This window comes from Rhinolophus sinicus, chromosome 16 (assembly GCF_057876585.1).
Source record: "Rhinolophus sinicus isolate RSI-liver-muscle chromosome 16, RSI-T2T, whole genome shotgun sequence".
Taxonomy (NCBI): domain Eukaryota; kingdom Metazoa; phylum Chordata; class Mammalia; order Chiroptera; family Rhinolophidae; genus Rhinolophus; species Rhinolophus sinicus.
Window position 1 is genome coordinate 19,511,412 of NC_142516.1, and position 17,741 is coordinate 19,529,152.

Genomic DNA, 17,741 nt, shown 5'->3' on the forward strand with positions numbered 1-17,741 from the left:
GCCTAATAAAGACTATTTATTCCTCCAAAAAACAAAGTCCATAATTCAGTCAATTTTATAATTATATGATGAACCAGAAAGTGCTACTTTGTGCATTAATAAATTTAATTTTTAAAAATATGTTTGTAACGTGCAGGGCCCTCTGAAAAGCAGGGGTCGGGGTGAGGGCTCCTCTTGCTATAATTAAAGAGCATCCTGGCTTAGAGACATTTCCTGGGGAATTTCTTTGAGAGCATGAGGGCTCAGGCTGGGCACAAGCAGGATTTTCCTTTGAGCTTCCTTTTCATTCTGTCTTCTCTGAGTGTCCACAGCAAATCAGACCCCTCCATCCCCTAGCAAATTTCTTTACGTGCATTTTGTTTTTTTCAGAGAGACGACCTTTTCTGTCGATCTTGTGTTGCCTTTTGGGTCCCCATTTTCACCTATTGTAAAGCTACCCATCTTTTAGGGTCTACCTTGAAGTTCTCCTCCTTAATGATATCTTTCCTGATCTTAGCAGATGGAAGGCTCCTTTTCTGAGGCCCCATAGGCCTTTGTTTAAGCCAGATGGAAAAGCTTCTTAAAAAGTGATCTGGGGCCAACCCGGTGGCTCAGGCTGTTGGAGCTCCGTGCTCCTAACTCTGAAGGCTGCCGGTTCGATTCCCACATGGGCCAGGGGGCTCTCAACCACAAGGTTGCTGGTACAACTCCTCGAGTCCTGCAAGGGATGGTGAGCTGCGCCCCCTGTAACTAGCAACGGCAACGGGACCTGGAGCTGAGCTGCGTCCTCCACAACTAAGACTGAAAGGACAACAACTTGACTTGGAAAAAAGTCCTGGAAGTACACACTGTTCCCCAATAAAGTCCCGTTCCCCTTCCCCAATAAAATCTTAAATAAATAAATAAATAAAATGTAAGGTGCATGAATGGAGATGTTTAAAAAAAAACACAGTGATCTAGAGGCCATAGTCCTTCCTAAATCTTTGCAGAGGCTACAAATGTAATGTGTGGTTTATGGAAGCCATGGAGTCTCCTTGCCCCATACTTCCGCTTTAGGCCCTGCTCTGCCCCCCCCCCCCCCCCCCCAGGTCCTGGGAGCTAGCCTGAGGGGACTTCAGGCTCATTATTCCAGGGTGAGAGAGAGAGTTTATCTCCAGAAAGCAGTTTATAGTGCATTCTGCAGTCACCATGTTCTAAAAGACCAGAGGGTACATGCAATGGACTGCGTCTAACAATGTAAAATGTAGCGGGTATGCATTTAAGGTCCTACACTTGAGTTATCCAAAATTTGAGTGTATTACAAGGGTTTACTATCAGGACCTGCAGGAAAAGATCCACACTGGCCAGACTATTTCCAAGTGTTGTGTTCAGTTTCGGGTACAAGTAAACTCTTTAGAAAAAAGAAGTTGAAAACAACAACAACACCACAGAAAGGAGTTACCCAGAATGATGAGCGTCTCAAAGCCACGTCCTAGAATGTCCGAAGAGGGCGTCCAGCTCAAATAAGTTAGGATTTGTGAACATGCATGTTAGTTAAATTGAGAAGGGAGCGATTCCAAAGAGGCAGCATGCTCACAAACTATAGTCCCACATGCTGGTTTTGCTGCCTAGCACCTGCTGATAAAACACTACGCTGTATTTCCATTGGGAACCATCCCTCCCCAGCTCAGTCCTTGGGGTTTGGGTGAGGCTGACCCCACACAGAGGGTGAGCCCTGGTGGCTCTAGGCTATTTATTGATCCTATTATCCAGTACAATGGTGTGAGTGGTTTGGCTAAGGACACGTGTTCCCAGGGATAAATAGGCTCAAGGCCTCTGCTTTCTCTGTCCACTGGATAGAGAACTGCTACTACTATAGCAGTCATCTTACAACAATGAGGGGGAAACCTGAGAATGGAGAGGAAGGAACAGGGTTCCAGAGGCACTCTCAGTGTTTGGTCACGTCACACCTTATGTCAGCTCTGTCAGGGAAACTTTTAGGTTATGGTAGCCAATACATTCCAGTTTTGCTTTCAATATTTTGGATCATTTTAAGTCACTTGGACCAAAAGTCTCCTAAGTAGTACACAGGATGGGGTATGAAGGAGGGGAGTTTTGACAGCAGCTGGTGAGTTGGCAATACGGAGAGCTAGCCTGTTTAGGCAGGGGCAGGCAGCTTCATTTAGACGATGTGTGACAACCTATGTTTTATGAGCATTTAAGGTTTGTGGCCTGTCAGCCCAATATCGTAGCTGACATTGGCAAATTGTCTTCAAGAAGTAGCGACCCTGATGCAAAAGAATAATTTGATTAAAAAATTACCCATGGGTGCTTAGGGTTTATTTTACAAACCTGCCAGAGGAAATCAAAGCACAAGAAATCTTTTGAACTGGTTAATACGTGCTTCCTTTTTCATTACCCACTTTGGCACAGAGTCAAAGTTCCTCACTCATATCCATTTTAAAACAACTGTGTGAGCAAGTCCGTACAATGTGGGGCATCATCCGAGTCCCGGAGACAAGTCAGTGTGGGAGACAGTCACCTGGGGACATATATCATCTAGGAACCACCAAGCCCTTGAATGAACAGGAAATGAGGCATGTAGGCAGATGAGTAATCTGAAGCTTTTCTATACCAGCTTGCTCCACGGATGTGCTGCTGAGTTGAATATTAACACCCACTGGCAACCCAGGACTGACAGTAATGGACTCCACTCCTTTCTTCCTTCCCCGGATATGCAGAACACTTACTAGGTACCAGTCGTTTTGCCAGATACAGGGATCGCTGGTTAATATGGCACTCACAGAGACTTGGAGCAATTTAGAGTCCAATGGACAAAAAAGGGGCTCATAGGGACCTTTGGAAGTAGAAATGTACACTTAATATTTATGTATTTCACTGTATGTAAATTGTGCCTTGATTTTTTTTCATTTTTTTTTAAATGGAGAGGAAAAAAGAATCACTTGAAAGCAGTACTGGAAATCCAGACAGGGTATATTAGCAGAGCACCAAAATAGAGATGATTTGTGGAAGATAAAAAGCAGAGATCATCAGATTAACAAAAACATGAAAGAGCCAATGCACCTACAACCCCATGAAAGCAGAAAGAGAGGCTTCTCAAAAAGGTGTACTTTATAATTAGAACTCCAGTATAACCTCAAGTTCAAAATAATTGCATAAAGTATATTTCGAAGACTGCATTATTTGCTAAGGTCGGTGATATGCGTCTTCACTGTCAGCTGCTATTTACCAAGGGAAGTCTATCTCAATCAGCCTTCACAGCTGTTGTGGGTTTCCTCAGCAATTGTGTCAGTCATTGCTGGATATGCCCCACTTCTCCTCAGGGCTGTGGGTGGCTGCAAGGCTCCCCTAGCTGATCTTGGGTCCGGAAATGGGCTGTCAGCAAGGCTTCCTTTCATGGTTTATAGAACAAACAGCCGAGGCCTCCTCAAATGAGGCAGGTGACAGTGTGTGTGTGTGTGTGTGTGTGTGTGTGTGTGTGTAAGAGAGACAGAGACAGAGAGAGACAGAGAGAAGGAGACAGAGAGAGAAAGAGAGAGAGATTATGTCTCAGGAGTTGGGGGATGGGGCTTTCCATGGGAACTTTCCTGTAATTCTGATTCACCAGGATCCAAATTGACTTGGAAAGTCCTATATGTTAGTGCCAGTCAAGTAAAATAAAAATAAAAATTGGCACCTAAATTTTTTTTGTCGCTGATTTTTTCCCTTTCTTTCTTTCTTCCTTCCTTCCTTCCTTTCTTTTTTACCATTTAAATATTTTAAGTGTACAGTTCAGTGGCATTAAGTAATTCACATTGTTTTGCAGCCGTCAACATCATCCATCCACAGAATTTTTTTTATCTTGTGAAACTGAAACTCTCTACTCATTAAACACTGACTCCCCATTCCCCCTCTCCCTTCAGCTCCTGGCAACCACCCCTCTACTTTCTGTTTATGAATTTGACTAAATGCCTCATATGAGTGGAATCATACAGTATTTGCCCTTTTTTAACTAGCTTATTTCACTTAACCCTCCTTAACGTCCTCAAAGTTCATCCATGTTGTAGCATGTGTCAGAATTTACTTCATTTTTAAGACTGAATAATATCCCATTGTATGGATAGACCACCTTTTGTTTATCCATTCATCCTTGGATGGGCACTTAGGTTGTTTTGACCTTTTGGCTATTGTGAATAATGCTGCTGTGAACAGGGGTGTACAAATATTTCTTTGTTGTCATTGAGGGTTTTGATTGTATAGCAAGATGCAGTAAGATGCGTTAAGACTTCAACATTTATTAACCTTTGATGGCTGGAGAAAGGAACAAATTGGGAATCTCTCTTGAGTATATATACTTACTTGAGATCCTTTAAGATCACTTCCGATACTGGTCAGTAATCTCAATATTTTAGGTGGGATTTAAATATTTTGTCTAACCACATAAACGCCCTCTGATAACTAAATTATTGTAAAAGATTTTTTTAAATGAAGTTAAAAATGATTTCTTAAAAGTGTGGAAATGACAGTTTTTCTGGAGGGCCAGGAAACTCGTATTTGGGTGTCTTGAAGCCTGAAGAAGTTGCTGATTGTAGAGAACACTATGTACACAGATGAGCAAAATTAAACGCTTTCAATTGGTAAGAAGTGTACTTTGTATTTTTTCAACAATTCCTACAGAGTTTTAAAATACTATAAAATCTTCACATTATATTAACATGTACAAATAATAACTTGAAGTGTACATATAATTTTTAAAAAATTTTAATTACATTTTTTATTTTTCTCCCTACCTTCCATATCTTTTGGTGGATATTTTTGTGGAAGACATGTCCAACGCATTGCTCAAAGCTATCTGGTTCGATGATGTCATTCTTTCCTGTTTGCAAGCACTGCTGCATATTTATTGTTTGTGGTGTGTGTGTGTGTGTGTGTGTGTGTGTGTGTGTGTGTGTATCTTTGGCCATTTTACTGGGGTTTGGGCAGGAGGGGAGAGAGAACTTTCAGGGCTTACAATGCCATCTTGAAACCAAAAGTTAAAATTTTCTTTGAAGTCATTAAAATCTTCTAGATGTCATGGGGAAAAAGAGCTCTCTCTAAATCCTTTCAGAAGATGTTGGTGTATCGGCCATGCTCTCTTAAAAGAACATTTTTCTTAAGCTAAATATTTTCTCAGCAATAATCCTATTGCTCCCAATTTTAACACTGGTTCAATATTCTCTTTTAAGTCTAGTGACAAATACTGATGAGGAGACATTTTTCCGTTCCGTTATTTCATGAACTCACCATTGGGTAAGAAGTAATTTTTTTACAAAAATATTTATTTGAAAGCAAAAAGTGAGCCAATAAAATTAATGAGAGACACACAGTCTAATGTGGAATATAAGAGTAACATAGGTTGTGCTAACATAAACTTTTCAAAATACTAAAAATACACTTAATGCAAATATAAAATGAAAACCTAGCTAAGATTTTATTCAACTAATTCATGAGGGACTCAGTAAGATGTTTACTTCAGAGAACTAGTAAGATACTGTTTCAAAAGAAAATTTGAAAAAAATAATATATATACACATGCACAGTCAGGAATGATAAAATGAATTTGCTAATAGATGCAAAATTGGCTAACTAGTATCATACAGGACAACATTCAATTATTAGGCTTATCTTATTTTCACCTAGTAGAAATCACTTATATTAATACTGGAAAAATTAATTGCATTGCTATGGACAAGAATCTTTTGATTATCATCAGTTTTCTGCAAGTTAACGTCTACCCCTACAGAGTTGAAAATAGCCTAGTCAATAGAAAGTCCAGCCAAAGGTGTCCATCCTGTGGAATCAGATAATCTCTAAAAGGGCTACTAGGCAACACCCAGAGTCCCACTGAAAAAGACACTCAATAATCTCTTTTGCCTATTTCCAAGTTTTGGACTTTTTCCTAACATCACCAATTAAAAAAATACACACACACACAAGTATATGTTTATTTATTCTGCAGGGAGGCATGGCAGAAAAAGAGAGGTATAGGTTGGTTTTAAAATGTCTTAAATGAACGTATTTTTGTTGAAATAATTACGATTTCAAAGTTCATGGAGAGCTGTTTAACAAAAAAATTGTCTAAATAACAGGAGATATGCTACAATAGACACGATGTCCATCTTCTACTCCTCAAAGCAGTCTCTTATCTTTGAACTGAAAAAAATAATAATAATAATTAGCAAAAAAGCCTGCTGCAGAAGAGGCTGGGAAGTTTATTTTTAACTACTTTTTAAGGCTGCACCAGTTTAGTCCTTATATGGGTGTGTTCATGGGTGGTTCTATTTAGATCAGGCTCATGGTAGAGAGAGAAAGCAAGTGAGAATATGGGTGAAGCAGTGCAGGGCCCGGTTCTTGGAGAGACCCACAGACATCACAAGCTCAAAGCCTTCAAACTGGAACTTATTTCTTCTCCCCCTGTAGCCTCTCCCTGCCCCAACTTGTAACAGCTCCCTTTGGGTCTCTATCTCAGTGACTCCCACCACCATCAACGCTGTTGCCGAAACCAGAAATTTAGGTGACATGTTTTTTCTCTTCCCTCCTCCTCCATTCTACTGGTCATAAAATCCAGTGGATTCCACCCAATACCACTCTCATCTGCCGCTTCTCCCCATACTCCTCGCCAACGCCCTGCTCCTCGACATGTCCTCTCCTTCCTGGATTCCCGCAGCAGCTCCAGGCTGGTCTTCCTGCCTTCTTAGCCCCAATCCCACAGAGGAGACTGGGAGACTTTCCTGCTGAAGTCACTCTGCTTAAAACCCCGTTACAGCTTCTCAGCTACCCACCTTTACTCGGTTTATGAGGTCTTATTTATCTCTCCATCTTACTGCCTCTCTCCAAACCATGTGTTCCCACTCCAAGGAGGTCCTCCCCCCATTTCTAGAATACACTCTTGTCACTGTCTCTTTGCAGATGCCTTTCTCACCTGCTTAGATTCCTCTCCCACGTCATTTTCATCCACAGGGGCTGTTTATTTACTTCCTCCAAGGAGCAGAAACTCCTGCCAGCCCCTCCCCCACCACAACTCAGTCGCCCTTTAAGCTGGTTTTGTCACCTGGTCAAGTCGGTTGCCCCATGGGTGGCCTGGACTGGCGGCTTCTCGCCCTCTCACCTTGCCCTGGGACCTCCAGCAACCTCACCCCAGCTTTTTCACCTCTTCCTTTGCTACCCCAGGGGTGCCTCCCTGAGCCCCCGACAGGCTTGGATCCCGCATTGGTTCCACACGCTTAGGGCACGATGGACGTTTCTTTCTAGCACAGCCCAGGACCCTCTGTTCATTTGTGTCATTATCTGCCGGGCGACTGACCCCTTTCGGAACGCATGCACCGAGAGGGCCGGACCCTGTCTGCCCGCTGTGCGTCCCCAGTGCCCACCGCGCGCCTGGCAGGTGCACAAATGAGTGAAAGAGCTTGTGAATGAATGAGCATCTGCCTGGAGTACAGGCCCGGCCCCGCCGCCTCCCGGGGACCCCCGCGGTGTCCGCCGCTTCCCCGCCTGGCGCCGGAAGCGGCCTGGCCGGCCCCCTCCCCGCTGCGCCCGCCGCCTTATCTCGGCGCCTTGGGGCCGCAGGAGGAGTCGCGGGCGCGCCGGGAGGGACGCGGCAGCGGCGGCATGGGCCGGGGGCCCCGGGGCGCGGGCCGCCCGCCTCGCCGCCTGCTGCCGCTCCTGCTGCTGCTCGGCCTGGCCCGCTGCGCGACTGGAGCGCCGGGGACGGACGGTGAGTGCGGGTAGGAGCGGGCGCGGCGCGGGGACCCCGCCAGTCCCCGCTGAGCCTCGACGACGCTGGGCGCGCCCGGGACGCTTCCCCGCCCCTGGGCCGGGCAGGCGCGGAGCCCGGGCGAAGAGCGCAGGTGCGGTCGTTCCGGCCGTTGGGGATCAGGAAGGCGGGGCTCAAAGAAGCAGGAGGGGCTCTGCGCCCGGGCTTTCCCGTCCCCGCCCCAGGGCCGCGGGGGAGACCAGTTTCGAGGTGGCCTTGCCAGCGCCCCCGGGAACCTGAGGCGAGGTGGGGGCTGGGCGCAAGGGGCGCCCAGGGGGAAGAGCCGCGCTGCGGGTGGTGGCAGGGCGTTCCGGCTGCACCGTCACGCTTCCGGCTCTGCTGTGGCTTTTGCACAACAAATTGTAGACCCGCAGCAAGTTTCTTTCTGCCTTTTGATTTTTTTTGCATCTTGATGAAGAACTAGATGCTAATATGGTGAGAAAAAAGCGTAAGGAAGTTTACAGGAATAAAGCATTCATTAATCCATTCATTCAACAGATGGTTCTTGTTTCCCTGTGCAGGATGTGAAGTCTTGGGGCTGGCCCTCATTGAGGTCTTATTCTGGAGGAGCCATACAAGCAAATAATCCATTTCCAGGCAATTGGAGTAGTTTTGTTTTTGTTTTTTTGGGGTTTTTCCCCTCTGTAAAACGCAGTGTGGAGTGTGATAGGAGTTGCACGCAGTATTCAGACATGTAGGGGAGGTGGCATTTACCCAAATAGAAGGCAGTACACCATAAGTGCTCTGAGAAGGTGTGGGTGGTCAAAGGAGGGAACGAGATTATGTCTGCCGTGTTTCCCGGAAAATAAGGCCTAGCCAGATAATCAGTTCTAATGCGTCTTTTGGAGCAAAAATTAATATAAGACCCGGTCTCATAGTACAGTAAAATAAGACTGGGTCTTATATTAATTTTTTGCTGCAAAAGACGCATTAGAGCTGATTATCCGGCTAGGTCTTAATTTTCGGGGAAACAGGGTAGCTAGGGGAATTTGGTGGCCTTATGGATGAGGTGACCCTTTAGACAATTAAGGATTGGTAAGAGATATGGAATATGAGGAATGTTTGGATATGGGAAGATGAGGAAAAGGCATCCCAGCTCACAGCAGAGGGCACAGTCAGCGCTCCACAAATATGTGTAGAATGAATGAATTCCAGATGGAGGGGCAGTTGGGAGGCACACGGAGGCACAAAAGCATGGGGCCTGTAGTTCAGATTGGCTGATAAGTAGATGGGTGGGAAATGGGGGTGGAAAAGCAGACTGGATTTAACTAGAAGATGGAGTGCTTTGACTGGCAGGCAGACCAAGGCATTTAGACTTAGCTGTTCCTGGACAGTGGGAAGCCATTGCAGGTTTTTGTACAGGGAGTGATACAAAAAGTTGAGCTTTTCACGAAGATGGCGCCGAAAGCGAAGAAGGAAGTCCCTGCTCTTCCCAAAGTTGAAGCCAAAGCAAAGGTTTTGAAAGCAAAGAAAGCAGTCCTGAAAGGCCTCCACAGCCACAAAAAAAAGGAACATCTGGACGTCATCCACCTTCTGAAGGCCCAAGAGACTGCAGCTCTGAAGGCCGCCTAAATACCCTGGGAAGAGCGCCCCCTGGAGAAATAAGCTTGACCACTATGCCATCATCGCATTCTCCCTAACTACTGAGTCAGCCATGAAGAAGATAGAAGACAACAATACGCTGGTGTTCATTGTGGCTGTCAAAGCCAACAAGCACCAGATCAGACAGGCTGGGAAGAAGCTCTAGGACATTGACATGGCCAAGGTCAACACCCTGATCAGGCCCGATGGAGACAAGAAGGCATATGTTCAATTGGCTTCTCACTCTGATGCTTTGGATGTTGCCAACAAAATTGGGATCATCTAAACTGAGTCCAGCTGGCCAATTCTAAATACAAAATTTTTTCACTGTAAAAAAAAAAAAAGGTTGGGCCGGCCCGGTGGCTCAGGCGGTTAGAGCTCCATGCTCCTAACTCCAAAGGCTGCCGGTTCGATTCCCACATGGGACAGTGGGCTCTCAACCACAAGGTTGCCAGTTCAATTCCTCGAGTCCCGCAAGGGATGGTGGGCAGCGCCCCCTGCAACTAGAAAACGGCAACTGGACCTGGAGCTGAGCTGTGCCCTCCACAACTAAGACTGAAAGGACAACAACTTGAAGCGGAACGGCACCCTCCTCAACTAAGATTGAAGGGACAACAACTTGACTTGGAAAAAAAAGTCCTGGAAGTACACACTGTTCCCCAATAAAGTCCTGTTCCCTCCCCCACCCCCCCAAAAAAAAGTTGATATAGCTTCCTTAATAAAAATCAAACACTGATCCTGAAGTGAAAGGGAACTTCATGTAAGGAGATGTGAGGGATATGAGCTCACACTCCTGTCCCCCCAAATTCTTTTCATGTTGGAGCTTTTACCATACTGGTGGGTGTTTCTCTTGATGGCTCAACCTTCTGAAGTGGCCATTTTTGTACATCAGATGCTCTGATAGGCTTTCTAGCTTCCTTCCCTAAGTTGGTCTCTCATGGCAGTGTGTATAAACGCTTGTCAATGCTTGGAGCCTATTTCAGAATCTTTGTGTTAAGACTAGCCTGAGAAACTGTACAGTGTGGTGCTGTTGAAATGCTGGGCTAAGATAACTGAACAAAGTAACTCTCTCAGGTCATTCATCTGCAACTAATTAAAGGCTGTGGGGATGAATTGGGGGAAATGGAAGTCAGGGTTGCCTGATAAAACCTCTTCCTGTGTAGGCATTCTCCTTTCATTTACAGCGTTGGAGAATCTGGTTATTAAGGGCAGGTTTCCTTACAGTGGACAATGTGGGGAATGACTGGAGGCTTAGAGCCTGTGGGGTCAGAGCCAGGAGTGCAGTTTCGCCCTCACATGGAAAGGTGCTGGCTCAGGTAGTAAATGTCTATCAACTGTGATTGGATGGTCATCAGCTGTGGCTAGTTGGCCGTCAGCTATAACCAGTGAGCCATTGGCCACTAATATAACTGCTGTGGCTACGCTAGCAGAAAAATGGGGGGCTAGCAAGAAGATGGTGGCTGAGCTAGCAAGAGCGGATTGCAGTTAGCAAGTGAGGTTGGTTGGCAGAGAGAAGTGGACGACAGGTTGCGGATAGTGTGACTCCTGCTTCCTGTGTCTCCAACACAGCCACCAGAGAGAGTGGTGGTGTGACTCCCCTATCTGTGGCTCCGTGGGTGTTCCTTTTTGGCCTTCCCGTAGCCTGCGTTCTTGTGTGGGGAGCGGGACCGGAGACCCCACGTGACACCCCACGTGACAGAGCCATTGAGGAAGTTGTTACAATAGCTGGCTTAGAGGTTCTGGGGACTGGCTCCACAGTATGACAGCAGAAGAGGACTGAATGTAGATGATAAGGGGGAAGCAAGAGAGTCAGCCACCATCACTTAATGTTTGTCAGAGACTCAAAGGCAGGCAGGGGAGTATAAAAGCTTTATAGTGAAACAAAGGGGAAGGCTTCACGTGTGCCCTGGTTGGAGGATATTGGCATGGAGGAGGCTTACTAACAGCAGGCATCCTGTGTGATTGGTTAGAGGAGTGTGTTTCGCTTTCTCTGATCAGTCCTAAGTTGGAAGGCTGCAGGGTGGGGGGAGCAATAATTAGGGAAGCTGGCTGTTAAGTCCTGACCATTTGGGACCGATTGTTGCAGAGATTGTGGTTTGACTTCCTGGACTGATTGCTGTAGGTTGTGGGTCAGACTTCTATTTTTATATATGGTTTGGCCATTGTCCATTTGTATATTCAGTCTCTCAGTGGTAACATGTGCTGAATTACATTTAATTATTATCACGATGGTTCAGAGAGAAGAGTGGGGAGCCGAAGTCAGATGGCCTGAGTGTGAGGAAAGTGTGAGACACATAGTTGGTCCAGCAGAAGGGTGTTGGTTGGTGGGTGGGTGGGTGGGGTGCCAAGCCTGAGGGGAACAGAGAGGTTAGGAATAGGGAGGAGGGGAAGAACCAGTCAGTCCTGTTTCCTAACCTTTCTCTGGCATTGCAGTGAGTCAGGGAGTGGCTGGGGGACTTGTTGGCTCAGGCCTGGCTGGGGTTTGGAGGCCAGAGGAGGATGGGCAAGGGGCCTGGAGACTCTTGGGGGAGCCCTAGTGGAGAGGGTTGGGGAAGGTGTTCTGTATAAAGTGGACCTGACTTCACTAATCATGCATTTCATGGGCTTGGCCTTCACTCTCACCGTGAGTCACAGCAGCATGTTCCCTCGTCAGAGCAGGGAAGGGGAGGAAAAAGGAAAAGTGGAGGGAGGGAATTCTTTTGGAATGACTTACAGTTGCTCAAAGTAAGGGAGTGTGTTAGAGCCAAGGAAGGTCCCCACTGTGGCCTGTCTTCCACCCCCAGGGACTCGGCCCTGGGCACATTCTCAGCCTTCCAGTCAAATCCTAAAATGGGCTCCTAAGGTCATTGCTGCCCCAGGTAGTAAGTGGCCTATTGGCCTCAACTCTGCAGAGGAGGCAGGGTGAATGAATGGCCAGATTAGAAAAAAGTGTACAGCCTGCTCCAGAGTGTGAGACTGTCTGTTAGTGGGTGACATGCCGGGCATGAACTTAGGATGTGGCCTAAATGAAGGGCTACTTAACTCAAAACTCAGAAGTGTCAGAGTAGGGGCACTCTGCGCGTCGGTTCCTGGTCTGGAGGCCAGGGGTGAGGGCCCCCCCTGCAAGTTGGTCTTGATCAAACAGGAAAGTTGACAGAAGATGGCAAAAAGGCAAAAGGAAGCTGAGGGCCCTATAACCAATTTGCAGGAGGAAAGGTCATAGGTTCTTGGGGAATGTCAGTCCTGGGTTGGGGGGGGAAGGGAAATATAAGATGGTTCACATTGCCCTCCATGGATTAAATTGCTTGAAAGAGTAGAGTGCTCTCTGTCTTGCTGGATTGTAAAGCAGAGGCTGTGTTTTTGCTTGTTTCTGTCAGGGATGCTGGAGAGGAGAGTATACGAGGTTTCTAAGGTTCCTTCTCTGGAATTTGATTCAGTCTCTTAAGAGCAATGCAATTTTACGTAGTGTTGCAGAAGACTGGAGAGTGCTTTCTCTTCCTGAGTTTGGGGCCCCCTTTGCTTATTTTCTCGGGTCATTTGATCTGTTTGCACATGTCTCCACAAGTTTGAGAGATAGGATCTCGTGAAGGTTGTGCCATGGATTTATTGGTCTAACTGTAAATGGCTGGGGATTCGATTAAGATTCACATTTGAGCACTCCATTTGTGCTTTTAAACTAACTTCTTCCCTTGGCAGTGGACAAAATCCTTTCATTGTATTGTCCAAGTCCATCTGCTGTTAATTCAGAAGTGCCTTTAAGTTGTGGCTTGCGTGTTGAAATAAGGAGCAGGAGGAGTTTGCTTAGGCTGGCAGCCGCCATGCCATCTGAGGTGTGGGTTTACTTGGTGTGTGGTGGAGAGGAGGGATGGGTGAGAACTGAAAATCTGAGGAAGCTGAACTTCCAACTTCTGAGTCAGGTATCGCTCCGGAGGCTGGGAGGGTGTGGGGAAGGAAGGGAGTGATTATGCAAAATAAGATGCTATGGTTCCTAGAATATCAGCCCATGAACAGGTTGGCATCTGTCCACACAAAAATGTTGCTTTGGGTTTTGAGTTTTTGCATCACATCACTCTCTTCGTTAGTATACTTGGGAGTTCACTAGCTGTTGGTACCTTCATTTCTTCATTAACCAAGACTTGTTGAGTGGTTGTTATAAAATGTGTAACACATTTTTTTGTTGCAAAGAATAACATCACAAAAATACATTTGCTTTACATGTATTAGCTCATTTACACTAATTCTCACAACCACCATATGAAGTAGGTTTTATTATTATACCCATATTACAGATTTACAGGAAACTGAGGCACAGGGCTTATCAAGGATTGCAGTTAGCAAGGGGCAGTCCAGGACTGTACTCTCTCTCTTAACCCTGCTCTTAACCACTATGACAAATACCAGGCACTGCAACTTGATTGACTTGTTTCTAACAATAACAATACGGAAAGAGACATAAATATTCATGTAAATTATCTTTGTCAAGTGCTTTAGAGCTCATACAGCATTTCTGTTTCTCATTTAATGCTTCCAACACGATCTCCATCTCACAGACTAAAACTGGAAGACTGACAGTTTAACTTGCCTAAGGTCACAGAACCAGGGAGCGAGAGAGAAGACGCCAGCTTAGGTCTCCTTCTCTCATTGTTGAATGTGACTAAAGCTGGCTTAGTCCCTGCACAGTGTAGAAGGGAAATGAATCTAGGGTGGGAGCCTGAACCGGGGATACAGTAATAATAATAAGTACTCGCCAGGCCTTTCCTCCTCTTGTTTTCTGCCAGTAATTCTAGGCCTCCCTGGGACCGGCAGGGGTGCCCACCCTCACCTCTGCAACAGTTTCCTCAGCCACCTCTCTGCTCTCCTGAACAGAGTATTCTGATGACAAAACCAGAGTCATCCTTGATGTGGATGCGAGCCTGTCCCTGACACACTTCCTCCTCAGGTTATATAGCCAAGGCCTGTGATCTTTGTATTGGCCCGGACAGTTCCTCTCCCTGGGGTTCTCTCTGTCTCGTTGGTCCCAGTGCTGTGCTATGTATGCATCATTCTAGACTTGGTGAAAGACTTCTTCAGTATTGCTTTTACCTTCCTCGGGGTTCTGACCCACGTCCTGGAGGTTTAGGTAGATGTGCAACGCGATGTATAGTGTGGTCCAGCTGGGAGCTTTTAGACATGCCGATTCTCAGACCCCATCCACACCTACTGAATCAGAATCTCTGGGCATTCTGTTTTAACAAGCTCTCCAGGTAGAGTGACTAGCTGTCTCTATTTGCACTGAATTGAGGGGTTTCCCGGGACACAGGACGGATTGGTCACGCTATCTGCAGGTGATTCTTAACTGACCCGGGGACTGTTGAGCAATGACCACTGTGTGTGGTCAGAAACCCCTTCCCCCATCTGTCTGGGGCTCTCCCTGCCCCTTTGTTTAGGAGAAGTTTTTTTTTTTTTTTTCCCCTCCCCATGAGGCTACTTGGTCCCTCAAGCATTAAAACTCAGAGGGCTGCCCTATAAGGCCCTGACGACCAGGCTAATCATGGCTGAATAAGTAGCTTCCGCTGATGCCCATCTTCCTCTGGAAACCACTTTCTCTTCTGCAGGTGGTCTGAGAAGTCTTTGGTTGCCTGGCGCACATCTTGCCTTTTTTGCTGGTATGGGGAACAAACATTTATTATTGAACCAAACATACCAGGTACTACCCTTGGGGTTACACTTAGGCTAAATTATTCTTCATGGGTCATTAAAACAGGTATCCTGAGGATGAAGTGTCAGAACATTAGCGGGAAAGGACCAGTTAAACCCTGCTACTCAAATGCGGTGCATCTGGGTGCTTGTTAGAAATGCGATATATAGGGCCCTACCCCGGACAACTGAATCAGAACCTGCAGTTAACAAGATCCTCAGGTAATTTGAATGCATTGTAAAATTTGAGATGCCCAAAGCCCTTGTTTTACAGATGAAAAAACTGAGACCCCGGCGGGTTAAGTGATTTACTAAAAGTCACGCAATGAATTCGACTCAGATTTAGGATCCACTTCTAACTCAAGTGCTTTCCCTCTGAACTGGGCTGCCTTCCCATGAGGCCATATTTTGTTTGGTTCTATCTTTTGAATGAAGTTGAACTTAATTCAATGTATTAAAAACAAAAACTTGAACTTCTGCTCTTCATTAGTTTAGACGGGACTTCCTTTAATTTATGAGTGGATGGCATTACTTTGTTTCTTTCTTTCTTTTTTTTTTTTTTTTGGTTATTAGATTTACTCAACAGTTATATGAAGTAATTATTTTCCACCTGATGTAAGCTTCTGGAATTGGATGTATCTAAATATGGCCATCTTTATAAAGACAAGTATTCCATAAAAGAAAAAGGCCAAACATTTTCTCATTTTTTTGTTGAGTTCATTAGTATGGTGTTTATATCTGTTATTTCACTAGACACACACGCTGTGCAGAATGTTCATCATTATGTGGTTGATCACAGCTGGGCTTGTAGACTTGACCCAGGATCCATTATTTAAAAAGGATCTGTGGTGTCAAATGGTTACTGGGCTTATCATGGCGATCACTTCTTTAGGTATATAAATGTTGAATACCTATGGTGTACACCTGAAATGAATATATTATATGTTAGCTATATTTTAATAAAAATTAAAAAGAAAGTACTTCCAGGATTTTGGTTGCATGTGATGATGATTTGACAGTGTCCCTATGGAACAGTTTTTAAATGTGTGTTAAAATGTCAAAGTGGTTACATATATTTAACCCATATTGATGGACATTTTGGTCGGGGACTCATTCTCACTTCAGCTTTTTCTGTTGCCCCTGTCATCAGGAGCTTCTCTGGTCCATTTTCTCCAGGTTGTAAAACTCTATCTTCTGCCGAGTTAGTGAGGGGAATCTGAGCATTTAACTACTCCTTATCCATAGTTTCAAGAACTTTCAGGCCTATCCCTTAGGCTTGCCTTCCTTAGTACTCGGTGACCCCCAATTCCTGACTCTTTTGGGGTTGGCTTTTAGTTCTTCCTCTCTCTCAATTTCCATATGTCCACCTCTTCCATCTTCTGAAATACTGTTGACGTCCTTCACCTGCTATCGTCTCTCCCAAGGTTTATACCTTCCTGGTCCTTGATGTCATTATTTGGGGGGTGAGGGAGGTTGAGAGTATATTAAATCTGTGCTGTTTAACTGGAAGTCTTTCATTTGTAATTTAAAACATCTTTTATGTACTTTTTGTTACAAGCTGTTTCTTATTCCTTACTTTGTGTGTTGGTACATGCTCTTTCTGAGTTCTGTCACCAGTCTTGAGTTTTGACTACTGGTCTTTATGATGAACTGACTGGGGCAGTTTTCTTTTCTTTTCTTTTTTAAAATGAATTTGAATATACTTTCTAAATCTTAACATATATGCATAATATATAAATAAATATAAATATAAATATAAATATAAATATAAATATATATATATATATATATATATATATATATATATATATATATATATCTTTACTAATTCCTAATCCCCCATAAACCTCTATTTTTTTGTTTTTCATCTTTTTAAAGCTTCCTGCATTGAAATTCTAGATTTTTTTTCTCTCTGGCTGCCTGGTTTTCTTTCTCTCTTTTAAAATATAAAAACATATAAAACTCAAATTTTCTGGAGTAGATAATTTTTTAAAAAATATCTGGTATTAAACATTTCAATTTTGAAATCCTCTCTGTCCCAAGAATTATTTAGGAGAGTGTTCTGTAGTTTCCAAGTAGGTTTTCTTTTGGGGATACTAGTTTTATGTTTTATTTTGTAGTTTTATTACATTATTACATGGTAGTCAGTATGACTTCTACAAGTTCTACTTTTTTGAAATTTGTTGTAGTTTTCTTTATGGTCTGGGTATGATCCATTTTGTAAATATTCCATGGTTAATTTGATATTACTTAGTGACAAGTAGTGGTTTGTCTTATTTCTGTGTTATCTTTTGTTTTACAAAAAAAAAAAAAAAAAAGCAAGCTTGGTTAAGAGTATTTAGAAATCTCTCCTCTCGGTTGGTTTCTTGCCTGGAGCAGCCTGAGGGCTAAGTCTTTATTACCTGGGGCCAAGACTGAGATGAAATTCCATGCTGAAAGGTTCTCCTTACTGGGCCACTCCTGAAATTACAGACACTGAGAATGCAACACAATATCCTACCAGCCTCTGGTAGGAATTCTTGTTTGATCTTGGGCCATATATCACCATCTGGTAGATTTGGGAGTTTCAGGAATTTTAGCCCCAAACATTTTTGCTGCTTATCTAAATAACTGGGATCTGGTCATCTAGCTGGGACCTGGCTGTTATCTCACTGGCATTTTAAACACCTTCACTGTTTCCCTAAAAGGAAAATGGGTGGGGGGGTAATAGACAAGTTCTCCCCTCCATTGGCTTTTTGAATTGTAGCAAGTAGGA

General features: G+C 44.5%; 1 protein-coding gene across 5 annotated transcripts in view; it reads left to right on the forward strand.

The window, feature by feature from the left end:
• The first annotated feature begins 7,243 nt into the window (after positions 1–7,243).
• SUSD1 (sushi domain containing 1) overlaps positions 7,244–17,741 on the forward strand; it is a 114,710-nt gene continuing 104,212 nt past the window's right edge. For all 5 annotated transcript variants that reach the window (XM_074330829.2, XM_074330831.2, XM_088793561.1 and 2 more), the window contains exon 1: positions 7,244–7,711. In XM_074330829.2, coding sequence (XP_074186930.2) covers positions 7,414–7,711 — 298 coding nt within the window. In that variant the 5' untranslated portion in view covers positions 7,244–7,413. The remainder of the gene's footprint in view (positions 7,712–17,741) is intronic.